The sequence below is a fragment of the Carassius gibelio genome, chromosome B9, assembly GCF_023724105.1.
Source record: "Carassius gibelio isolate Cgi1373 ecotype wild population from Czech Republic chromosome B9, carGib1.2-hapl.c, whole genome shotgun sequence".
NCBI classification, from domain to species: domain Eukaryota; kingdom Metazoa; phylum Chordata; class Actinopteri; order Cypriniformes; family Cyprinidae; genus Carassius; species Carassius gibelio.
In genome coordinates, this window is record NC_068404.1 from 25,811,117 (window position 1) to 25,830,608 (window position 19,492).

The 19,492-nt window shown below is 38.7% G+C and overlaps 1 protein-coding gene across 2 annotated transcripts; it reads right to left on the bottom strand.

The window, feature by feature from the left end:
- Positions 1–3,194: 3,194 nt before the first annotated feature.
- LOC127964606 (insulin-like growth factor-binding protein 5) lies at positions 3,195–18,464 on the bottom strand. Of its 2 annotated transcripts, none has more exons than XM_052564867.1 (4): positions 17,736–18,464; positions 8,848–9,059; positions 8,634–8,753; positions 3,195–7,626 (listed from the first exon to the last, which is right to left on the bottom strand). In XM_052564867.1, exons 1-4 carry the CDS (start codon positions 18,061–18,063, stop codon positions 7,492–7,494), a joined length of 795 nt encoding a protein of 264 aa, XP_052420827.1. In that variant the 5' UTR covers positions 18,064–18,464; the 3' UTR covers positions 3,195–7,491. The 2 variants fall into 2 exon arrangements, with proteins under 2 accessions (XP_052420827.1, XP_052420828.1); XM_052564868.1 differs by having other exon boundaries at positions 8,848–8,972; positions 17,736–18,440.
- Positions 18,465–19,492: the final 1,028 nt, after the last annotated feature.

Sequence of the window (19,492 nt, forward strand, 5' to 3'; positions counted from 1 at the left end):
CATAAATAAAAACCGTTAACGCTCAGACTCTGCTAACGTTTGACATTTTTGAATTTTTGAACAAGATAGCAAAGCTGCGCGCATAGGATTGTGGGTGATCTGAGAGCGCGAAGAGCGCAAAGGATACACATATGCATCCTTTCCTGTGTATGGCATATTTTTCAAATGAAGGATTCAGTCCTTGGTTGAAATTCAGAGGATCCTCGACATTGGAACAGTCCTTCGACGGATGTCGATGACGTAGCATCCTGTAAATACTGGCTTCCGAGGATCCTTCCTTTACATTGAGAAACACCTAGAGCATCTGCACCGAACTGATTCTTTTGGTGATTGATTCTGAACTGATTCTGTGCTAGTGTTATGAGCCCAGGTAAACCTAAGGCTTGAATCAAGGGCAATTATCGCCAATGACGCCATTACGTCGAGCGAAAAAAAAAAAAAAAAGAACCGGTGAACCGTTTTCTTCAACTGATTTATTGAATCTAACTGTCCGAAAGAAATACTGGTGATCCGAAAACTGATGCAACCGGTTCTTGACTCGTGAACGTGTCATTATCTGGCTCGGCTCGGTGTTCATCTCTCTCTCTTTACATCAGTTCAGTCAGTCAGTGAACTGTTTGAGTAAATGAATTACTCCAGGATATTGGTTTGTTTTAACTCAGAGGGAGTGTCAGACAAATTAAAAAAGTTAACAGCTCAAGTCATTTGTGGATTAATGCGTATTGGAGATGGAAACTGTTTAAAACGATTCAGTTCGATTTGGTGAACTGGTTCAAAAAGATCCAGTTACATCGAATGATTCATTAGCGAACAGGATATGACAAACTGCTTTTATTTGAACTCTCTCACAACAGACACCGAAGAGAAGACAATGCTGAATAAGTCGTAATAAAGTAGTTTTTGCTATTTTTGGACCAAAATGTATTTTCGACGCTTCAAAATATTCTAACTGACCCTCTGATGTCAGATGGACTACTTAGAAGATGTTGTTCTTACCTTTCTGGACATGGACAGTATACCATACACACAGTTTCAATGGAGGGACTGAGAGCTCTCGGACTAAATCTAAAATATCTTAAACTGTGATCGGAAGATAAATGGAGGTCTTACTGGTTTGGAACGACATGAGGGTGAGTTATTAATAACATAATTATGATTTTTGGGTGAACTATCCCTTTAAGCTTTACATGATGTACAGAAGGTGATGTGCGCTTATCACATCTGTTTTGGCATTCCTTCCTTAAAACAGAAAGCAGAATGTAAACAAATCTCAAGAATATTACAGGAGCAGCCTACCTCACGCAGGGACCGGCTGAGGATGAAAAGCTAAACTCTAATCATTGTGTTCTGAGGCGAAAGAGTGCTGTGGCGAGCCACATGTTGTGATAAGATGGAGCCATCTATAGTTGTTCAGCTAATTACGTGATAAAAGAGACGTGAGTGCTTTGAAGTCTAAAATGCAGTTGTCAGTTTCTTTGAAGGCTATAGTAATTGTCATGTTCACTGCCCCACAAATCAAATCGCCGACACGTGTTCCTCTCCGGGTCTGCTTCGTTTCCCCTTACTTGATCTGACTCTTACAAATGAATGCTGCTTGACTGTGGACAAAGCCCTGATCCGTCACATCTGGAGTCCGTAAACCTGAGTTATCCCAGGAAGAACTTCACCTGTATGTCTGCATTAGTGATTACCTTGAGGCGACTAAAGTCTCGCCAGAGTCCAACCTATTTCACATCACATTTAAAAAAAAAATGCACATATTGAATCAGCAGAGCAGAAGCAGCATTACTAGTAGGGGTTTGACTCTCAACTCCCAAGAAATGCACTCTTAACCTATTTATTATCAATCTTTTGCTATAAAGGCTCTTATCAGTGGCACTTTTGCCTTTTTGGCTTGATGCTTGTGTCCAAGAAGTCATTAAATGTACAAGCTAACTTGCCCTGGGGCTTTGTGATGTGGCTCCACATTATCTATCCTTTCTGTTGCTTTCCTGACTTATTCGAATGGAGATGTTGGTCCTTTCTGCCGGTCAGAGATCCCCCCTTGATGTTGGGGCTCTTTTGTAAATGATTTCCTTGTTCCTCAGCAATCTCTTTGACTTCTGTGGAAAGCCAGGTGCCTTGCCTCCGGGCAGAGTTTAAATGCAGTAAGTCTTCACCCAAAATAAACCTGTATCCTGTAAGGCCGAGTTCCTCTGGGCTCCTCTGTTAATCACCCAAATCCTGATTCATCAATGAAGACAATTGAATTAGTAGACGAACGATGTGTGCATGTCATAAATACACAGTGGACTGACCATTTGACTATAGTGTGTGTGTGTGTGTGTGTGTGTGTGTCATGTTTGTGATTACATAAACACATACATACACATATTACATAAGCCTTATCTTAATGATAATAGTAAAGAACTTAACATGGAAGTAACCTGGGACAGTAAGGGTTTAAAAGCAAAAATTATTTTAACATTGTCTTTTTTTAAGCACGTGAATGCATTATGCTGTAAAAGCATGTTTATTGTATGATCTGTAAAAATGTCATTTTTAATATATTACATTGGTAGATGTATGATGATCTGATTATGTATAAATCGTATTAACAGCATGTTTGTGAACCCTTTTAATATTGTTTAAAAAGCATTCAAAAGGATGAAATTTTGGTTTAATACATAATTCCAATACTTCCATTTGTGCTATTTTATAGTTTTAATGACTTTAATATTATTATAAAATGTGGAAAGTATATCATGCTAAAGTTAGCACTTAATATTTTCATGACATTGGTCATAGAAGATTGACTAGCTTTACAAATAAGATCCAAGTGATTCTATCACTTTTCTCATGCTAACACATTTTAATTAATGTGTTTTTTGTTTATGTCCATTGTAAGTGCTTTACTGTTGCATTTTATTAAACACTTAGGTGATTATTGCTGAATTTCTTGCTGTCGATAGCACCTGGAACATTCCTTTACAATATGCCAACCTGATGGATTAATAAGCAGTGTATACTTGGTAAGTTATGATCATGATTCAAGATAGTGTGTCTATTGGGTCATTAAAATCCCACAGTATCTGTTGTCTTTTTATTTGCATGCAATGTGTGATAATGGTGTGACATCTGGGAAACTGTCCTGTGGTTACTGCCTTGGCTAGTGATAAATCTTTATTTAAATTGTTCTCATAAACAAGATCAAATTCCTGTAATGTACAAATAAATTTATTGCACAAGATTAAATGAATACATAACTTTATTTAAATAAATGCTTTGTCATAACAAAAAAAAAAAAAAGAAAAAAAAAGACAAAGGTTAAACGAGTACATAAATTACAAGTTGAATAAATATTACACAGTGATATTCACTTTCTTAATAATTTTTTTTTTTTTTCATTTTATTGGTTTTTAATAAGAGTTCCAAATGCTGAACATTTTTAGAGTCCTCCAGCCACTAATGGGTCTTTCTCACATGCCAGTTTAAGCCACATTTAGGTGGTCAATCATCAAGTCTTTTCTCATCCACAAAAAAAAAGAAAAGTAATAAAGAAAAAAAAAAACTGTTATGCATTCAGAGAAAGAAAGAAAACCTGTCGTTTCTACTGTAGTGTGAGTTATGAACACTGCTGTCTACCCAAGTATGAGATTCGGAATCTGATGAAAGCAGATAAGCACAAAAGCAACATGCTGCGTCCTGGCAATCGATAGTCTGTTTCCACTAATTGCAAATCAGAATGGATCAAAATCACATTAATGACATTTCTTTCCCATTCTCACAATGACACCCAGATGGATTCTACAACCTGGGGAAACAAGGTAAAATGGTTTTCAGCATAATGCATCGTCTTTTCAATATTCATGATTTTCGTATAAACACTTTTTTGACTTGTTGCATGCCTGCTTATCAGATTCCGAGACTGTCCATCTAAACTTTCTACTGTGAAGTGTGAAGCACTGCAAAAATTAGTATTTTTGTCTGGTTTTTCAGTACAAATATCTAGACATTCTTAAAACAAAATCACTAGACAACACTCGTTTTCAAAGAATTTGAATTATAGGAAAATTCTAGCATTGTTTACTCACTGATGTTCTTTCTTCCATGGAACACAAATTTAGAGTTTTTCCAAGCTGCACTTTTCCCTACAATGGAAAGTGAATGGAGACCATGGATTTCAAGCAAGATTTTCAAGGCAAAGTTTGAATGAATTACATTTGTCACACAAAGTTCACCTACAGCATTTTATTGTGCATCTTTTGGAGCTTGACCCACCCTATGGAAGTGAGAAGCTTGGACATTTTACTAACGTTCTCTTTTGGTGTTCTAAAGAAGAAATTAAAGCCACCCGGTTTGAAACATAAAGCTGAGTACATTAATTTTAGCTTTGGGCCAAGTTGATTTTTGTTAACCGTATAGGCAAACATGTCCTTAAATGTTGTTCAAGATATGGTCTGAAAGCAACTTTGCTTTTTAAGTAAATTCAATTAGTATTAAAGTCGTTTGGATGACTTTACTGGAAAACGAGACACAAATACTGATTCAGAAATACATTTTTGCAGTACGTATTGTGTGTTGTGAAAGGAGGCCCAGCACAAGATCACCACTTGAGGCTCTCACCCGCTCTCCTTCTTCCCGGATATCACTGAGACACAAAGTCTATTAAGAGTAGATGGAGAATAGACTGTGATTGGTAGATTTGTGTTAATGGTTAACCCACTGAATGATGATGTGGGTCTTAGGCTTGGGCTGTGAAGCCCCTGTCAAAGGTATTCAGGCAGGGTATTTGTCCGAGGCCTGCTCCTGCTCCTATACCTGAACTGAGATTCACTTTGAGACGGCAATAAACCTGTGGCAAGGTAAGGAATTAAGTGCAAGCTGCTTTTTTAAATTGGGGAGGGGGCTTTCAGCATGGATCAGGACCTGGATAATGTTAATTACTGATTTCGCCCTGTGGTGACCTACACCTACGAGGCTAATTGTGCAATAACAGAGGAGACTAGGCCTCCACGACGTACTCGAGACACCTGCTAAAATCTGGTTAACCCACACACCCTGAACTCACTCTTTCTTTTTCATGCCACCTTCCATTTGAGAGCCAATTGTCATTCGCAATTCTTTTTTGACATGCAATGGTTACATTCTGTGGACCTGTGGTTAGTTCAAATCACAGCCAGGCCCACACGAAATCTTTGTGCGTGGAATTCCGCCAAATCGGAATGCCTGGCATTCGCAAATTTCTGCTTTTCAAAACTCCACATTCAAAATACAGAAAATGCGGATGCATGGATTCCGTCCGGGCCTGGTTATGATGGGTACTTGCGTGATCTAGAAAGTTGCAACCCTACAGGGTACGGTGTTAGCAACTATTTTTTTAGCCCCCTCCTAGCAGTGAAACTTTTATAATTTGGGCCCTAAAATAAGATCCGAACGGACCCATTGTGGCAGGGAAATGGCTTCACTCAACTTCAAGAGCCAACCGGTGAGTATCCCTGTGTGATGTATAGCTTGATTGAAAATACTCTCGTCAGCAATTACACACATTTGCAGTCTCTGTCAAATCAATCGTCAGCTTATTCGTAAGAGAAATAACAGTAAATGAGCTAGCGCTAGCTGGACTACGGTCTCTCCCTATCTTAGCCTCGGCACAGGGAACGATATCTGATAGCTGCTTGACATACAATGTAATGTAATGGATTTCATTTCTAATCTGATGCTGTATTTGAAAGCAACTGAGGTCCTTCGTCAATATAAAAAGGTTGTTTCGTTCCCCTTGGCTATTGTGTAACATTCACGTCACCATTCAAATGTATTTGCATGTAGGAAGGCACTGAGACTCGCACACAGAAACTCACACTTAACGACACTAATGAAACACACCTTCTGTTTCCACCGTGGTTAATAACACCAATGAAATACAGGAATACAAATGAAATGTGTCATTGTGCTGACCAAAAGAGCTATTACCTATTGGTGAACAGTCAAAGTGGGCGGAGCTTACAAAGTGGTCTGACCTGCATTCAAATGAGCAAGTTGTCATTGTGACAGGTCAGATGGAAATATGCAAATTGATAATGCTAACACTCCTATGCTGAGCACCTGATGGTTGTGGTTGTTTGTTAAGGATAAAAATAAAAAAAAGAAAGAAAACACATTCAATAATCTAGAGTTAAAGGTAACATACCAAGGTTTCGGTGAAACCACATGGTCGAGGAACATGGCTCATAAGTGGACTGTCATTACCTCCATTAAGTCAAAGGAAACAGCACAAAACAAAAGTTGTACAGAAAAGAAAAACAAAACATTACAGACAGAAAGAAACTACCGCTCTGTGCGGTGAACGTCCGTCAAAGTTCAAACGCAAATGCTGGGAGCGTTTAAGGGTTACAGCATCTGTCTCGATTCTAACTTGGCCCAGATGCCACAATATCTGATACGAAACTATTCCAGAGTGGCCTTTTCTTTTCTAGGCATGGGCATTGATTAATTCTGTGTGGAATTATTATTATTATTTTTTTTAGTTCGAGCCCAGTGTAACTCTGCGTGGCAGCGTCTGTTTACATAGGCACGGTTGGCATATTAGGTAAGCTACAAAATCTAGAGCCACTGAAACAGATTTGTCTAATGGGATCTTGGTTTTTACTATGATCTGGGGGGGGGGGGGGGTATGCCACAAAAAAAAAAAAAAAAAAAAAAAAAACATGTTTTGAAAGCTATCGCCATATTTCATTGCTCACACGTGCGCACGCAAGCGCACACTCGTACATACACACATACACTGAACTTGGTGAAGTTACACATTTCCAAGCAGGTACCCCAATGAATAAGTGCTCTGACAGGACCAAAAAAAGCCAGATAGAGATGACTGTATCAGCAGATCTCTACCATGTGTTTTCCTTTCTTTCTTTTCTTTTGGGAAAACCACACATTTTTTTTTTCAAATAGTAAAAGTTCCTGCTATCTCCTTTGATAACTTGACAGCAAAAGATGTAAAAGACCAAGATAGCCCTGTTAATATTCAACATGCCATATATTCTTTTCTTTTTTTGTTTTTTTTTTTGTTTGTTTTATGTTAACTTTAAACAAAACATTATGGTGCTCAAACCCCAGCTTCTATAAAAATATATAATTGTATGTATATATATATATATATATATATATATATATATATATATATATATATATATATATATATATATATATATATATATATATATTTTTTTTTTTTTTAGCATTTTCTATTATTGTTGTTGCCGGGACTCATCTCTAGAAGGGGGCTCCTCTGATTGGCTGAGTCCAGTGAGAGAGAGATGAGCGCCCAGTCAAAATGTTTCCTGTGGATCATCTCACATTAACATTTTCTTTTTAGTCTGATTGTTCGTATTTGTTATAGCTGTTGTGTTTCTTTGTCGTTTTGCATCAAAATCTCAAAGTGACTGGCGGGTAGACTGGTGGGACAGGACAAGGAGGTGGGCCCTAGGTCTGGTGATCAGGGTGGGTTGATTCTCACTCGTTGTTGTTGCTGTTCTCCAAATCCTTGCACTGGATGTTACCGCCGCTGTAGTCAGTGCCGGGCAGCTGCACGCCATATTTGTCCACGCACCAGCAGATGCCTCGTTTCCGGCCACGGGAGGGCTTGCACTGCAGGGTGGACCAGGGACAAAGGGTCATAAAACTGCAAGCTCAACTCAAAAGTAATGTCTCAACTATTACCGGATAGTTTGCTGTCGTAAAATATTTTGGTAACACTTTGTTTTAAGTAATTATGCATAATTACATGCAAGTAACCTTAATGTTAACCCGAACCATAAGTGCATGTAGTTACTTGATATTACTCAGTACTCAAATGTATAATAACACAGTAACTGACACCTTGAAATATAGTGTAACCAGTTCAGTTTTACATTTAAAAAGTTTTACCTCACACTCTTTCACCATTGAAACTGAAGTGGTGCACTTGAATTCATGTTTGGCAGCAAGCTAATTAATCTCACTATAAGAATGAATGAATTAATTGATGTTAGATGACTGGTGTTGAAATCAGTTCATAAATATAAAAATCAATTGATTTATGGTCATAATTTTACAAATGTGTTCAATAATCCAACCCCTTGGATTGAGTTCGTGGAGCACCAAAAAATAAATAATAATAATAATAATAAATCAAATGGGATATAAGATATATCTTGACATAAATTGTATTTTGTAACATGTATCTTTGAATAGTAAAGTAACAGGTTCTCTGGACATGGTTATAACTACTTTAAGTTAGTTCTATTGTTTACTTTTTTTGGCTGTTTGTTCCAAAAAGGCTGACAATCAATGTAATAGTGATAGGATTTTTAAGTGACTCTATTCGCATATTACATCAATACACCAATAGGTGGCGACAGCGGTGGTCTTTTTAAGTGAGTCATTCGAATCACTGACTGAACCGATTTGTTCAAAAAGTGAGTAGCTTACTGAATCACTCAGCAATCATAAATGCAGATTCATTCATCAAAGTAAAACCATTGTGTGTTGCGCAACGGTTCTGTTTGGAACTAATTTCTTGAGTTAACGTGGACTGACTGTTAATCAGCGATAAAAAGTGAATCATATTAGATGTCAATGTTAATATTATACCATAAAAGTAAAAAGCGTTTTACCTGTTTGCGCTTGAAGAAGCCCTTCCTGTCACAGTTAGGCAGGTAGAGGGAAAGAGCCATGACGCGGGAGGTGTCTTTCATACTTTGAATGATTCCATCCAGTTTCCTTCTGCAGGGACCCTGTGTCAGATGAACACATGGTGAGTTGCATCATCACCTCAGTATTTAACGCCTAGCTATCATTTTACTCCAGCTGTTGCGTCACACAACTTACAAATTCAGGCTCATGCTTGTCGAGTGGAAGGGGGGAGTAGTCCATCAACACCAGTGACCGATGCTTCTCCAGTTGTTTCTTCTTGTCCTTGCGCACTGCAGCATTCTTCATGCTGTTGATTACGTCTGGTTTGGGGTAAAGGGGAATTTTAGGAATCTGGTCTTCAGGCGTGTCTGGCTTCACTGTATCATCATGCTCTATTGATTCACGATCTAAGACAAAGAGAATCAAATAATAAGCATTAACTAGATTTTTACTGCATGGAAATGTGAGTGCAAGTGCAAAATCATCAGCATGATGTTAAAGTGGTTGCCAGGGTGTTAATATGGTGTTTTGAATCTCTATTATTCTCTATTATATTCATGTGTCTAGTTTTCTTGGGTTCTTTAAAGTTAATGCATGAGATTTTTCCCTCCACCAGGCAAAAACTGAATGTATTAGCAATAAGCCACACATTTTGACGTATGATTCATACAATATCAACAATGTATGATTTGATTTTTAGGCAGACCAGCCTAAAAACGTATAAAAAATGTTTTTGTCATCCTAACAACAAACAAACTGATGCGTATTGAAGTTCATTATTAGATGACTGGTTGATCATTGTCACCAGTGATGATCTCAGTGTCCTACGTCTGCCTTCAACAATTCAAAATTAAAACGGACTTACAAAAACCTGGGAAATATCTTATAAAAACCTCCCCAAAGGCTTTAAGATATTTACACATCCTAGTTGCGAATGAGTTTTTCCCCCAAATGTTTTCTATGCATTTGTTTACAGAGGGTGGTGGCAGGATCAACAGCTGATGACCACCCCCGACCCAACCTATCCCAGGTTGAAACACTTGGCTATGCATGACTAAACATCCAACTGGGTTAAAAATCTAAAATCTCATTCTATTTGTTTGGATTTTTATACAACCTAACTGTTGAATGTACCTCTGTGTTATACTGCTGAATACTCTGTGTTATACTGCTGAATAGAAACAGATTTTTCTAAAGATCCTTAACAGCTCAGAGGCACACTTGAAGGACTTGAAGTCTCAATAACCATAGTCTCAGCCTCAGAGGTTACACCCACGGACTGTTGGTTATAGGTCTGATGCATACGGTACACACAAGTGGAAATACTACAGAAGTTTCGAAGTCGTCGTCGAATTGGTTGAATTATACAGGATTGCCGGGAGATGTGTGTGTCTCTTTCTGTAACGTTCCGCCTGGAAACAAAGATGCTGTGATGCCAAATCCCCTCACATTACGAGTGCTCATCATAATCAACTAAACACTGCATTTTCAAAAGTATGTTTTACACCGGTTTGTTATTGTGGCAACGTTTCCATGCCCGAAACGTGACAATGAACGAAACAAACTGTGATTGGTTGTTTGACATTTCGGTCAAACGGCCTCATGGGACGGGCCTCGGACAATGAAAGCTGCCATGAATTCCAAACCTTCAGCCGTCAGTCTGAAGGTCTGGCTACGCGAGTCTACAATAACCTTTACACCATGACAACCACAATGTTCTTCTGCAGGAATCAAAGGCTAGGTGGGTAGTAACTGTCGACATGTGTCTGGGGAAAATGTGGAGATATTACAGAACAAGTAATTCAAGCACATATAGTTTGATTGTAAAACTCCACAGGATACATGTCTCTACTTATAAACTGTCTTTCCACTGAATTCAAATAATTTTGGACAAAGCTGAGCTTCATAAAACTGAACACTTGAACTATGCAGAGAGAAGCCAAACATAGTAGTACTTCCAGAGGAGATTAACAGATCATTAACACTAAGCATACAAAGTCAGGATATATAATTGCATTGACATTTCACCATCCAAACTAACAAAATCATCTGATACATTATTCTTTATCAAATTTGCAATACAAAATGGCATTTTAATAGTAGTTATTGCTTTTGTTTATTTGTTTAGGATAGGTTTAAATATAAAAGTTTAAATGAAATATTGTTTCCTTTCAGATCTAATGCTGGCATGAAACTCATTATGCATTAAATCAATTTTTATCCATTTTGTAAATTGGGACATAGTCGTGTAACAATTGTGAAACACTAACAAATGCACACCTGTTTTTGCACTTTCTATATTAGTGCACCATGTTGCATGGCAACAGAATTATTAGTTAACTAAATCTAAAACCATACAAACACTTTTGTTATTTGAAATAAAATAAAATTCAACAGAAAGAAAAGGAAACTTATTTTAAGCTAGTTGCCAATGAAACTTTTCTTGTTTTCACTTAGCTAACTTAAAGTTCTAACATAACAAACTAAAATAAAATTGTCTAAAAACTAGAAAAAAAGAAAACAAATCTGACCTTTAAACCTTTAAAAATGACCTTTTAACTTCAAAGTTTAAATGAAAATTAATATATATTACTAAAATAGCACTGCTTGGCAGCAAAAAACAGTTCATGTTGTTTATTATTGCAAGAAATATTACCTAGCAAATTGTTCATGCATTTGGAAAGTATTCAATTTGTAAATAATTGGGTAAGGGATCGGCATAGCGTAAGGTAATTATTATACTAAATAGACTGATATTAAATTATAAGGTAGATAGTATATTATTTATTGCAATTGCATCTTAGAGTGGATTTTGAGAATCAGAAAGAATGGAAATGGACATACAGAGTCAAGCCTGAATATTGAAGCTGTTGGGTTGCCAAGTATTTTTGTGCATATAGCCAAGAGGGCATTATCAGACAGCTGAGGCAGCCAGTAGAAATGATTGAGATAACTGCCCTCACAGTCCCCCTGAGCTTCAGAGCTTCACATTGCTGTGGACTGGGGCATGGTGTTCTGGAGCGGCCCGTTGGTGAAAGAGTCTGTCTGACCTGAAGACGCACGGGGCTGGCTGCCTGGTCATTACAGGAATTGGTTTCCTGGCTTCTGAAGTTACAATCAGAGCATGGTGCTGTCTCTTTGAAATCAATCCTGCAACTCATGACTTGGCAGACTGAAATTTCTGTACAGATTTCCCTGCAGGTTCAGGCTCCTGAAGCCACCTAATCTGAGACTGCTTCATGGAAATGTCGTAGGGGCGTTTGCCTAGAGGGAGATTTACATGGCTTGGAAATGTACTCTTCAAATGGGAGTGCACAGGACGACTGGGTTTGAACAATTCTTCATGGCTGTTTTCATGATTTTTCCTCGCCGTACGTGGCACAAACACACTGTGTTTGTGAAATCAACAATACCTATAGTTTACAAACCATTAAATTCGTCTTTTCTGCTGTAGGCTTTTTGGAGTGAGGACCAAAATCACTTTTTCCATGCTCGTGGTCCCCAGCTTGTAAAGGTTTAGCGGGTCTGTGTTTAACATCTGACACAAAGCCAAGAAGCTGGAGCCCGGCCAAACCAGACGTATCACGTGTAGCCTGTCTATTCAAATGAGCTTTGGAAAGAATGCAGAAGAGGTATTGGTGTCTCTCCTCTTGGTCTTGCAAAACTTTTCATTAAGATAAAGGGACCTGAGCTTGGCCAAAGGAGATGCATCTGATAGGGCTCTGTTTAATAATTTACACATGTGCTGGGCAATTATACTTCATGAATATCCACAGTTTCTTACAGCTTGGGGGCTAATGATGAAAGCAGATCTCCTTCTCAGTTGAGTTGTCACCTTGTCTGATTCTTTTTTTAAGAACGTGCTGCCAAACAAGCCGAGAAATGCTACTCTAGGCCCTCAAACCATGTGTTTTAGTGTCTTATTAGCATGCACGGTTGGAATTAGGTCTTGCTATTGTTAAATATTCAGACTAGCTCGCCTTTGAAAGTCGTTCTTGAAGCAGGCCTTTCTGCTTTGTCTTGCATTCATTGTCACAGACTGACCATGGCATCCCTGGCAAGGTTCCACTGCTAAATATTTAAAGCCTGGACCGTGTCCACAACATGTTTGGGCCTCTGTTGGAGAAAACACCACAAATGCAACCAAGCACTAATGCCATAAAAATTGGGTAATCACAAACTACAAAGCAACATTAAGAGCAAGACCTTACTGATTTGGGATAAAAGTTTCCATGTTGCAATACTCTATCGGTTACGACCAAGAAAGCCATCATACAACTTACTATTCAAACAAGTCCCCTGTAATTCAGGCTGAAAGCACATGTGCGCACCTATTCATCGCCTGACCGTGTCTCATGCCATCAACACTTCGAAACATGAACTCAGGAGGTGCTCTTCAGGACATCAATGGATCACTCCCAGTTGCTGATTTCAATTAGTTCAGACAATGGCAAGAGAGCGATACTGTCTGTTAGCTCAAGGCATCTTTCCACCAAGGGTATCTAGCTACAATCTTTCCTCTTCTAAACTAGGCAAGATCTTTTTCCAAGCAAATTTTAGCCATCCAAACCACATCAATCTTTATAATTACTATTAAGATTGTATATAATCTTTTGAAGTTGGTATGTAATTATTTATGAAGGGAAAGTGAATTAAACCCTAATCTGAAACATTATTAGGAATTTTCAAAAGGAAGGATGGGATATATTGAAGATTTTAAACTATAGGAGATACGGCTTGGGCAATACGATGGCAAAACTGTGTCAACCTGAGATTTTGTTATACTGTACGAGTTAAACCATGGAAGATATATTTGCATGGCTATCAGTGGGCAGGACTGCTTTACATTATTTACACATGAGAAGAAGAAAAACAAGCAGCAATTTGAAAATACGAAGTGTGTCCATAAACAAGTTGAGGACTATATATATATATATATATATATATATATATATATATATATATATATATATATATATATATATATATATATATAAGATTAGATTGATTGATTTATTATGAATATTCATTATGTTTGTGTTAACAAGTAAAAAAAAAGAGAATCAAATGAGACTTTTTTTTATTTTTGCACTTAACTTGTTAGATTATACCCCAAAAATAAATAATAATATTAATATATATTATATATATTACGGCATGATAATTTCATATGCAAACCTTTTTAAGCTTTTTAGTCATAACTACTTGTTTTAAGTTTTCTAAGTCTAATAAGTAACAGTACTAGTGCTGTCAAACGATTAATCGTGATTAATCGCATCCAAAAGAAAGGTTTTTGTTTCCTATATGTATGTGTACTGTGTTTATTATGTATATATAAATAAACACACATGCAGTAATTATTTTGAAAATACTTACGTGTTTACATTTATATATTTACATTATTATATTTAATATTATATAAAAATATATTTAATAAATAAACATGGCATATTTTTCTTAAACATATACCTGCATGTGTTTGTACTTATATATACATAATAAATATAAACAGTACAAACTTATATATTGTATAAACAAAAACTTATATTTTGGATGCGATTAATCACAATGAATCGTTTGAAAGCACTAAATAGTACATATTTTGAGTTTTATTTGATGTGAGACAATAATCATTTTGTTTGCATCAAAAATAACTTTTATTTGCACTTAATTCACTAGGTTTTCCAAACTTATGTTTCAACATGTAAACCACTTATTTAATATAAAGTTATATAAAGTTACTCATAAAATACGATTTTCGTCATGTCACCCGGTTTTAGTGCAAAAGGAAGTATACTTGTTATGCACACAACATGTGTGTGGCTCAGAGAATGAGCGTTACCAGTAGTTTTCAAAGAAATCAGCTACCCTAAGCAGGCCAGATTAGGTCACCACACCACCTTTGCCATGATACTCGACAACTAAATGTAACAACGCTATAAGAACTATCGACTTTGTCTTGTGCTGTCTATCTTTTCTGTCCACCCGAGAATCCTGCAGGGCACAAAATTTGAGGTAGCACTTTGGAACCACATCTGAACCTGTGCTGCAGGCAAGAAATTAGGCACCTTTTGTTCTCTTTCCCTGAAGAAATGTGACACTGCGGCCCCACTCCACCGCCCTGAAGCACATGACAGGAGGTTTCAACAGGTCGGTGTCTTCTGCTCAACCACATGGTTACAGCCCTGCTGTCTGGTTACATTTTCTAAACGTGAGCAGTAAAACCATAGATTAAATAGATTGTTTTTGTCCATTCACTGTTTTGGTCAGCCTGACATGTGTTTCTATTTAAGCAGGGCCCAGCGGGAGGATGTCGCTGCCCAGTAATCACGTTTCTGACAGAGACGAGACTACTGTGTGAGCTGATTTTCTTCACAGCTGTTACTCACTCTCTAGCTTTCCAGGTGCCAATGACAAATGCAAGCTGGACCGATTGCTGTTAAACTTTACTGGAAGAAGTCATTTAAGCGTGCCAAATAGGTTCCCTACTTGCATACCTCTGAAAGGATGACTGGGCACTTGATATACAGGCACTGTTGGGATTATGGTTAATAAAGAGACAAAAGTATTCTGTAATGTAGATTTCAAAAAGCTGGGCATCACTTTCAAAACGTGTAAGAGATCTATTCATGTGCTATTCAGTGAAGCGAGCCGTATATCTTTCAATGTCAGTCTGATGTTGCAAGCAAGTATATGTTTCCGTGAGTTTTGTCTGTGGCACAATATAAAAATTAGATGACAGACAGGCAATAGAATTCCATTCCCTTGTAATCATTGTTTAGTTGTAGCAACGTCTCTAGTGGGTAAATAAAGCGCATAAATCAGCGATACTGAATTAACCGAATAAAACAGCCAAGTGCTTTTTGCCCATTTCTTTACGTTTGTTCACTTGCATGCTCTTAGAGTCAGACCTGTGGTTGTTGCGAACGCAGCATACAGTTCTTTTGGGCAAGATGACTGTAGTCATATCGGCTGGCAACTGCATCCAAGTTCCACATGGCATGTCCGAACAGAAAGTGTCCCTTGTGATCGTTGGCAGTATATGCAGTATTTGCCAATCCAGGAGCTAAATGACAGTCTGGCGTCGTTTATTGTACTTGGCTTTGAACACTGAATCTTTAAACCGTGAGCCCCAGCATTAAAGACCATGAAGGTATGACACCATTCATGTGAGTGAGACATGTTTCCATTCTAAACTTGTATTTTATGTTTGCACAACTGTGAAACTAAGGCGTGCTGGAGCATAAAAATGGATCTGGAAGACACAGGGCCAAAAGGCTCTGAATCCTAATGCGGGCAAGGGCGCTTGACCTCTCTCCCTCTTTCCCTCCCTCTCTCTCTCATCTCTCTCTCTCTCTCCCTCTCTGTCTGTCCTGCCTAGCTAGTAAAACCAGGCTGAAACCGAATACCATGGGAGGCTAGAAGCGTCCCTCTAAATTCATCCCCTTGCTTGACGAACAGCTCTTGATAGATCGGCTCCACAGACATTCTGCTGAATCACAAGGGCTCGACTGTGTGCCCACTGCAATCACAGAAGGGGTAAACCAGCAACCACACTCATCAGAGGACTTCAGATAGAGACAAACAGGTTTTTCTGATGTGCACCTGTGTGTTGAGGGGTTTGTATTTGTGTACAAACGGTCGTGGTGAAAGCCCACGACTGAATTGAACCTCATCTGTTTTAAGAATATGTGCTGTCTTGTTAGATAAAGCATTGCTGAAGTCTAAAATATATAGTTCTGTAACCCAACACTGTATTTTTGAATGTAGCTCAACGGGTAGAGCACTGCATCAACAATGCCAGTGTTAGTGGTTTGATTCCCAAGGAAAGCTTTGAGTGCATTAAATAAAAGCATCTGGCAAATGCGTAAATGTAAATAAATATGCATGCCATGCATGATTACTCTTTGTAAACGTGTGATTTTTGCACATAGGTTGGCTTGTAGAGACACTGTGGCTACCCTCCTCCCCTTGGATTTAATCTTTGAACGGTAATCCGACCCTCAACACCACCCACAGACTTAGACCTAAATTCAGAACAACCTAGAATCTCAATCAAGAATGTATCATGGGGCGTGGGTACAACGTACAATGATGAGACGTGTGATCATAACAATGGATGAGTCCGTAATGTCAGCAGAGCAACAAACAAACGCCATTGCCAAATCACTACTAAGCACAAAGCAAGGCAATATAGAGTTAGGCATCTTCAGGCATCTTTACTAAGTTTTGAGGAGCATACTAAATTATGCAGTTCTGCTGAATCTGATGCTGCTTTGCTTCTGTGCCAATGAAATGCAATGAAGCATATATTTATAGGCTAATATTTTATTCACAACTTTCATACATTTCACTGCACATAATTTCTATGTAAATGCATTATATGATGCTTTAGATGCAGCTTCAGTACAAAAAAGGTACAGTGATGGTATGAGGCAATATCATGGTACACTGATATATGCCTTATAAAAAAGTACAGTTACAATGACTAGGCACAGTGATGGGTTTATATTGGAACTTTCAAAACAATACTAAGATGCTATTATGGTAAATGGCATGAAACACGGTAGTACCATGATATATGTCCAAAATACAATGGTAGTCCCAATGATACCATTCCAAAAAAACCCACTTGATTTTGACTAAAATACAACTATTCCATACTCTTTATAAAATGCTCAAACTGTAACGTATCTGATGATGATACAATGGTACTGGCATTTACATCATACTCTAAGGTGCGTCCAAAAATACTATGGTACATTACCAGAAAACCCGGTCCCACCACGGTGATTTTTGTATATGTGCCTTTGCAGCGTGAAGATGGAAACCGTTTTGTTAATAATTGGCTTTGGATGAAACATAAACAGGCTTCACTAATCCCAATGATTTACAGCGCTGGAATATGATGGAAAACAGCACTGAGCAGCGCAGCCCGGCCACAACACAGAAAAGCTCATGCAGAAACATGCGCACGCCATAAAACTAGATCAGCGCAAGCCACAAAGTTCCCACCAGATACACGATCTCAACGCAACGATGCTTCCGTGCAACAAAGGCGCACTGCTTTCCAGTCAACTTACCAATGGGTGGGTGCGGTGGTTTGTATCCCTTCTCGTTCGTGCACACTCCCCTACCGTGCAGCAGGGCGTGAAGCGGCTTCTCCTCGCCGTTACGCGGCAGGCAGCGCAGTCCGTGCGTGCATGTACCGGTGTACACCCCGCACGCCTGCCCCTCCGCCAGAGCGCAAGTCAAGCAGCAGCCGCAGCCGGGCTCCTTCACCAGCTGACAGCCCACCGGGACCGGAGGACACATGGAGAGCGCCTTCTGATCGCACGGCTCGCACGGCACGAAAGAGCCTCCGCTGATGGACAACGCCGTGAGAAATGTACCCAGCACAAGAAGAGCCATGCTTCGTTTCAAAGTGAAAGAGGTCCGATTTAAATAATAAAAAAAGAGAGCAAGAACCAGATATGAGAACGCGTGAACGTTTGGCTCAGATTCGAGTGAAAACTCCGCATGCAAAGTGAAAGCACAGGTTGGGGTGTCTTAAAAATGAGAAGAAGAAAAAAAAAACAGTCTTTGATGTAGAAAATAGACGATGAAGACGAATCCGGTGGATTTTTCATATAAATATATACATATAAAATGTTTCACTTGGGTATTCTCCAGTAGTCCAGTTTGTGCGCAAGTGGTTGCGCACTGAAATTCTGGACTTTCCGATTCCAAAACACTTTCCCCTCTGTAAGTTTTCTGAGCAGACTGATCAACTTCACAGCAGTGCTTGCCTTTTTAAAAACAGCCAAACCCAAACCCCTAACTATGAATAAGCCAAACAGCGGTGAAGGGAGGCGCACTTGCCAGATCGTGGCGCAGCGCCAGCGCCCCCCCCCCCCCCCCCGGCAATAGGATCAGTCTTTTACGCAGTGATGCCAAGAGCGCAGAGCACAACACAAATCCATGCAAAATCGAAGATATGCTCCACTGAGATCTTCCGTGCACTTTGTGGTCGGTAGAATATAGCGTCAGATTCGTGCACGGAGCTCAGCGGCTTTCCAGCAGATTAAAGACGAAACGCGTCAAAAGGCAACATCGATGTGACATGATAAAGACCCTTGCTCACATACATAGAGAATCCACACAAAAGAGCACGATTAGAATCGCTCTGCACCACCCGTATATTAGTGCGCGCAGAGAACATGTATGAGTAAGGGAGAATGGGGAGTGTTTGGTTTTAACGTCTAACTCTGTCTTGTTTTGCTCTGCGTGTCTCAAACTTTGACATAATATTCCCATGTTTGTCTTCTGCAAATTAAAGTAGTTTTGAAATTGACTACTTATCCATAAACCGTTTAAATTAGTGTGCTGCTTATACAACCTACCGGTAGCACTAATAGAAAACATGGATAATCAAATTTACTTGTTGTTCAAAAGAATGGTTATGCTTTCAAGCATTTCAGTTCGAAATTGCGCACATGTGGGGCATATTTCCAGCAAAAAAGAAACTGAAAACTACTATAAAGCAATAGTTTTGAAAGTGTCACAAGTGAATGCTATATATCAAATTAAACGGGAGAAGCTGCTGATTCGGATCATAGCACTTCTGTCATGTATTCTTCATTAACACGATCACGAAATCAGATTATATTCTCATAAGGGTGTCAATCATCTAGTGATGTAACTTCTTTCTAAATGGTTAAACTCATGGTGTTACAGCTCAACCCTTGCTACAAAACTGTAGAAATGTCTGAGCAACATAAGCAACAACAGCTACTGATGGCACCCGTGAAGCATGTAACACTCCAGCACACAATTAAAAGCAGCTGAGGTGTGTGGAGAA

Bases quoted from the DNA above. Each gene is read 5' to 3' on its own strand.
- LOC127964606 (XM_052564867.1), bottom strand. From the start codon at position 18,063: ATGGCTCTTCTTGTGCTGGGTACATTTCTCACGGCGTTGTCCATCAGC. The intron at 9,060-17,735 runs GTAAGTTGACTG...TCTTTGTCTTAG, and splicing joins ACCACCGCACCCACCCATTG to ATCGTGAATCAATAGAGCAT. The intron at 7,627-8,633 runs GTAAAACGCTTT...TCCACCCTGCAG, and splicing joins GCTTCTTCAAGCGCAAACAG to TGCAAGCCCTCCCGTGGCCG.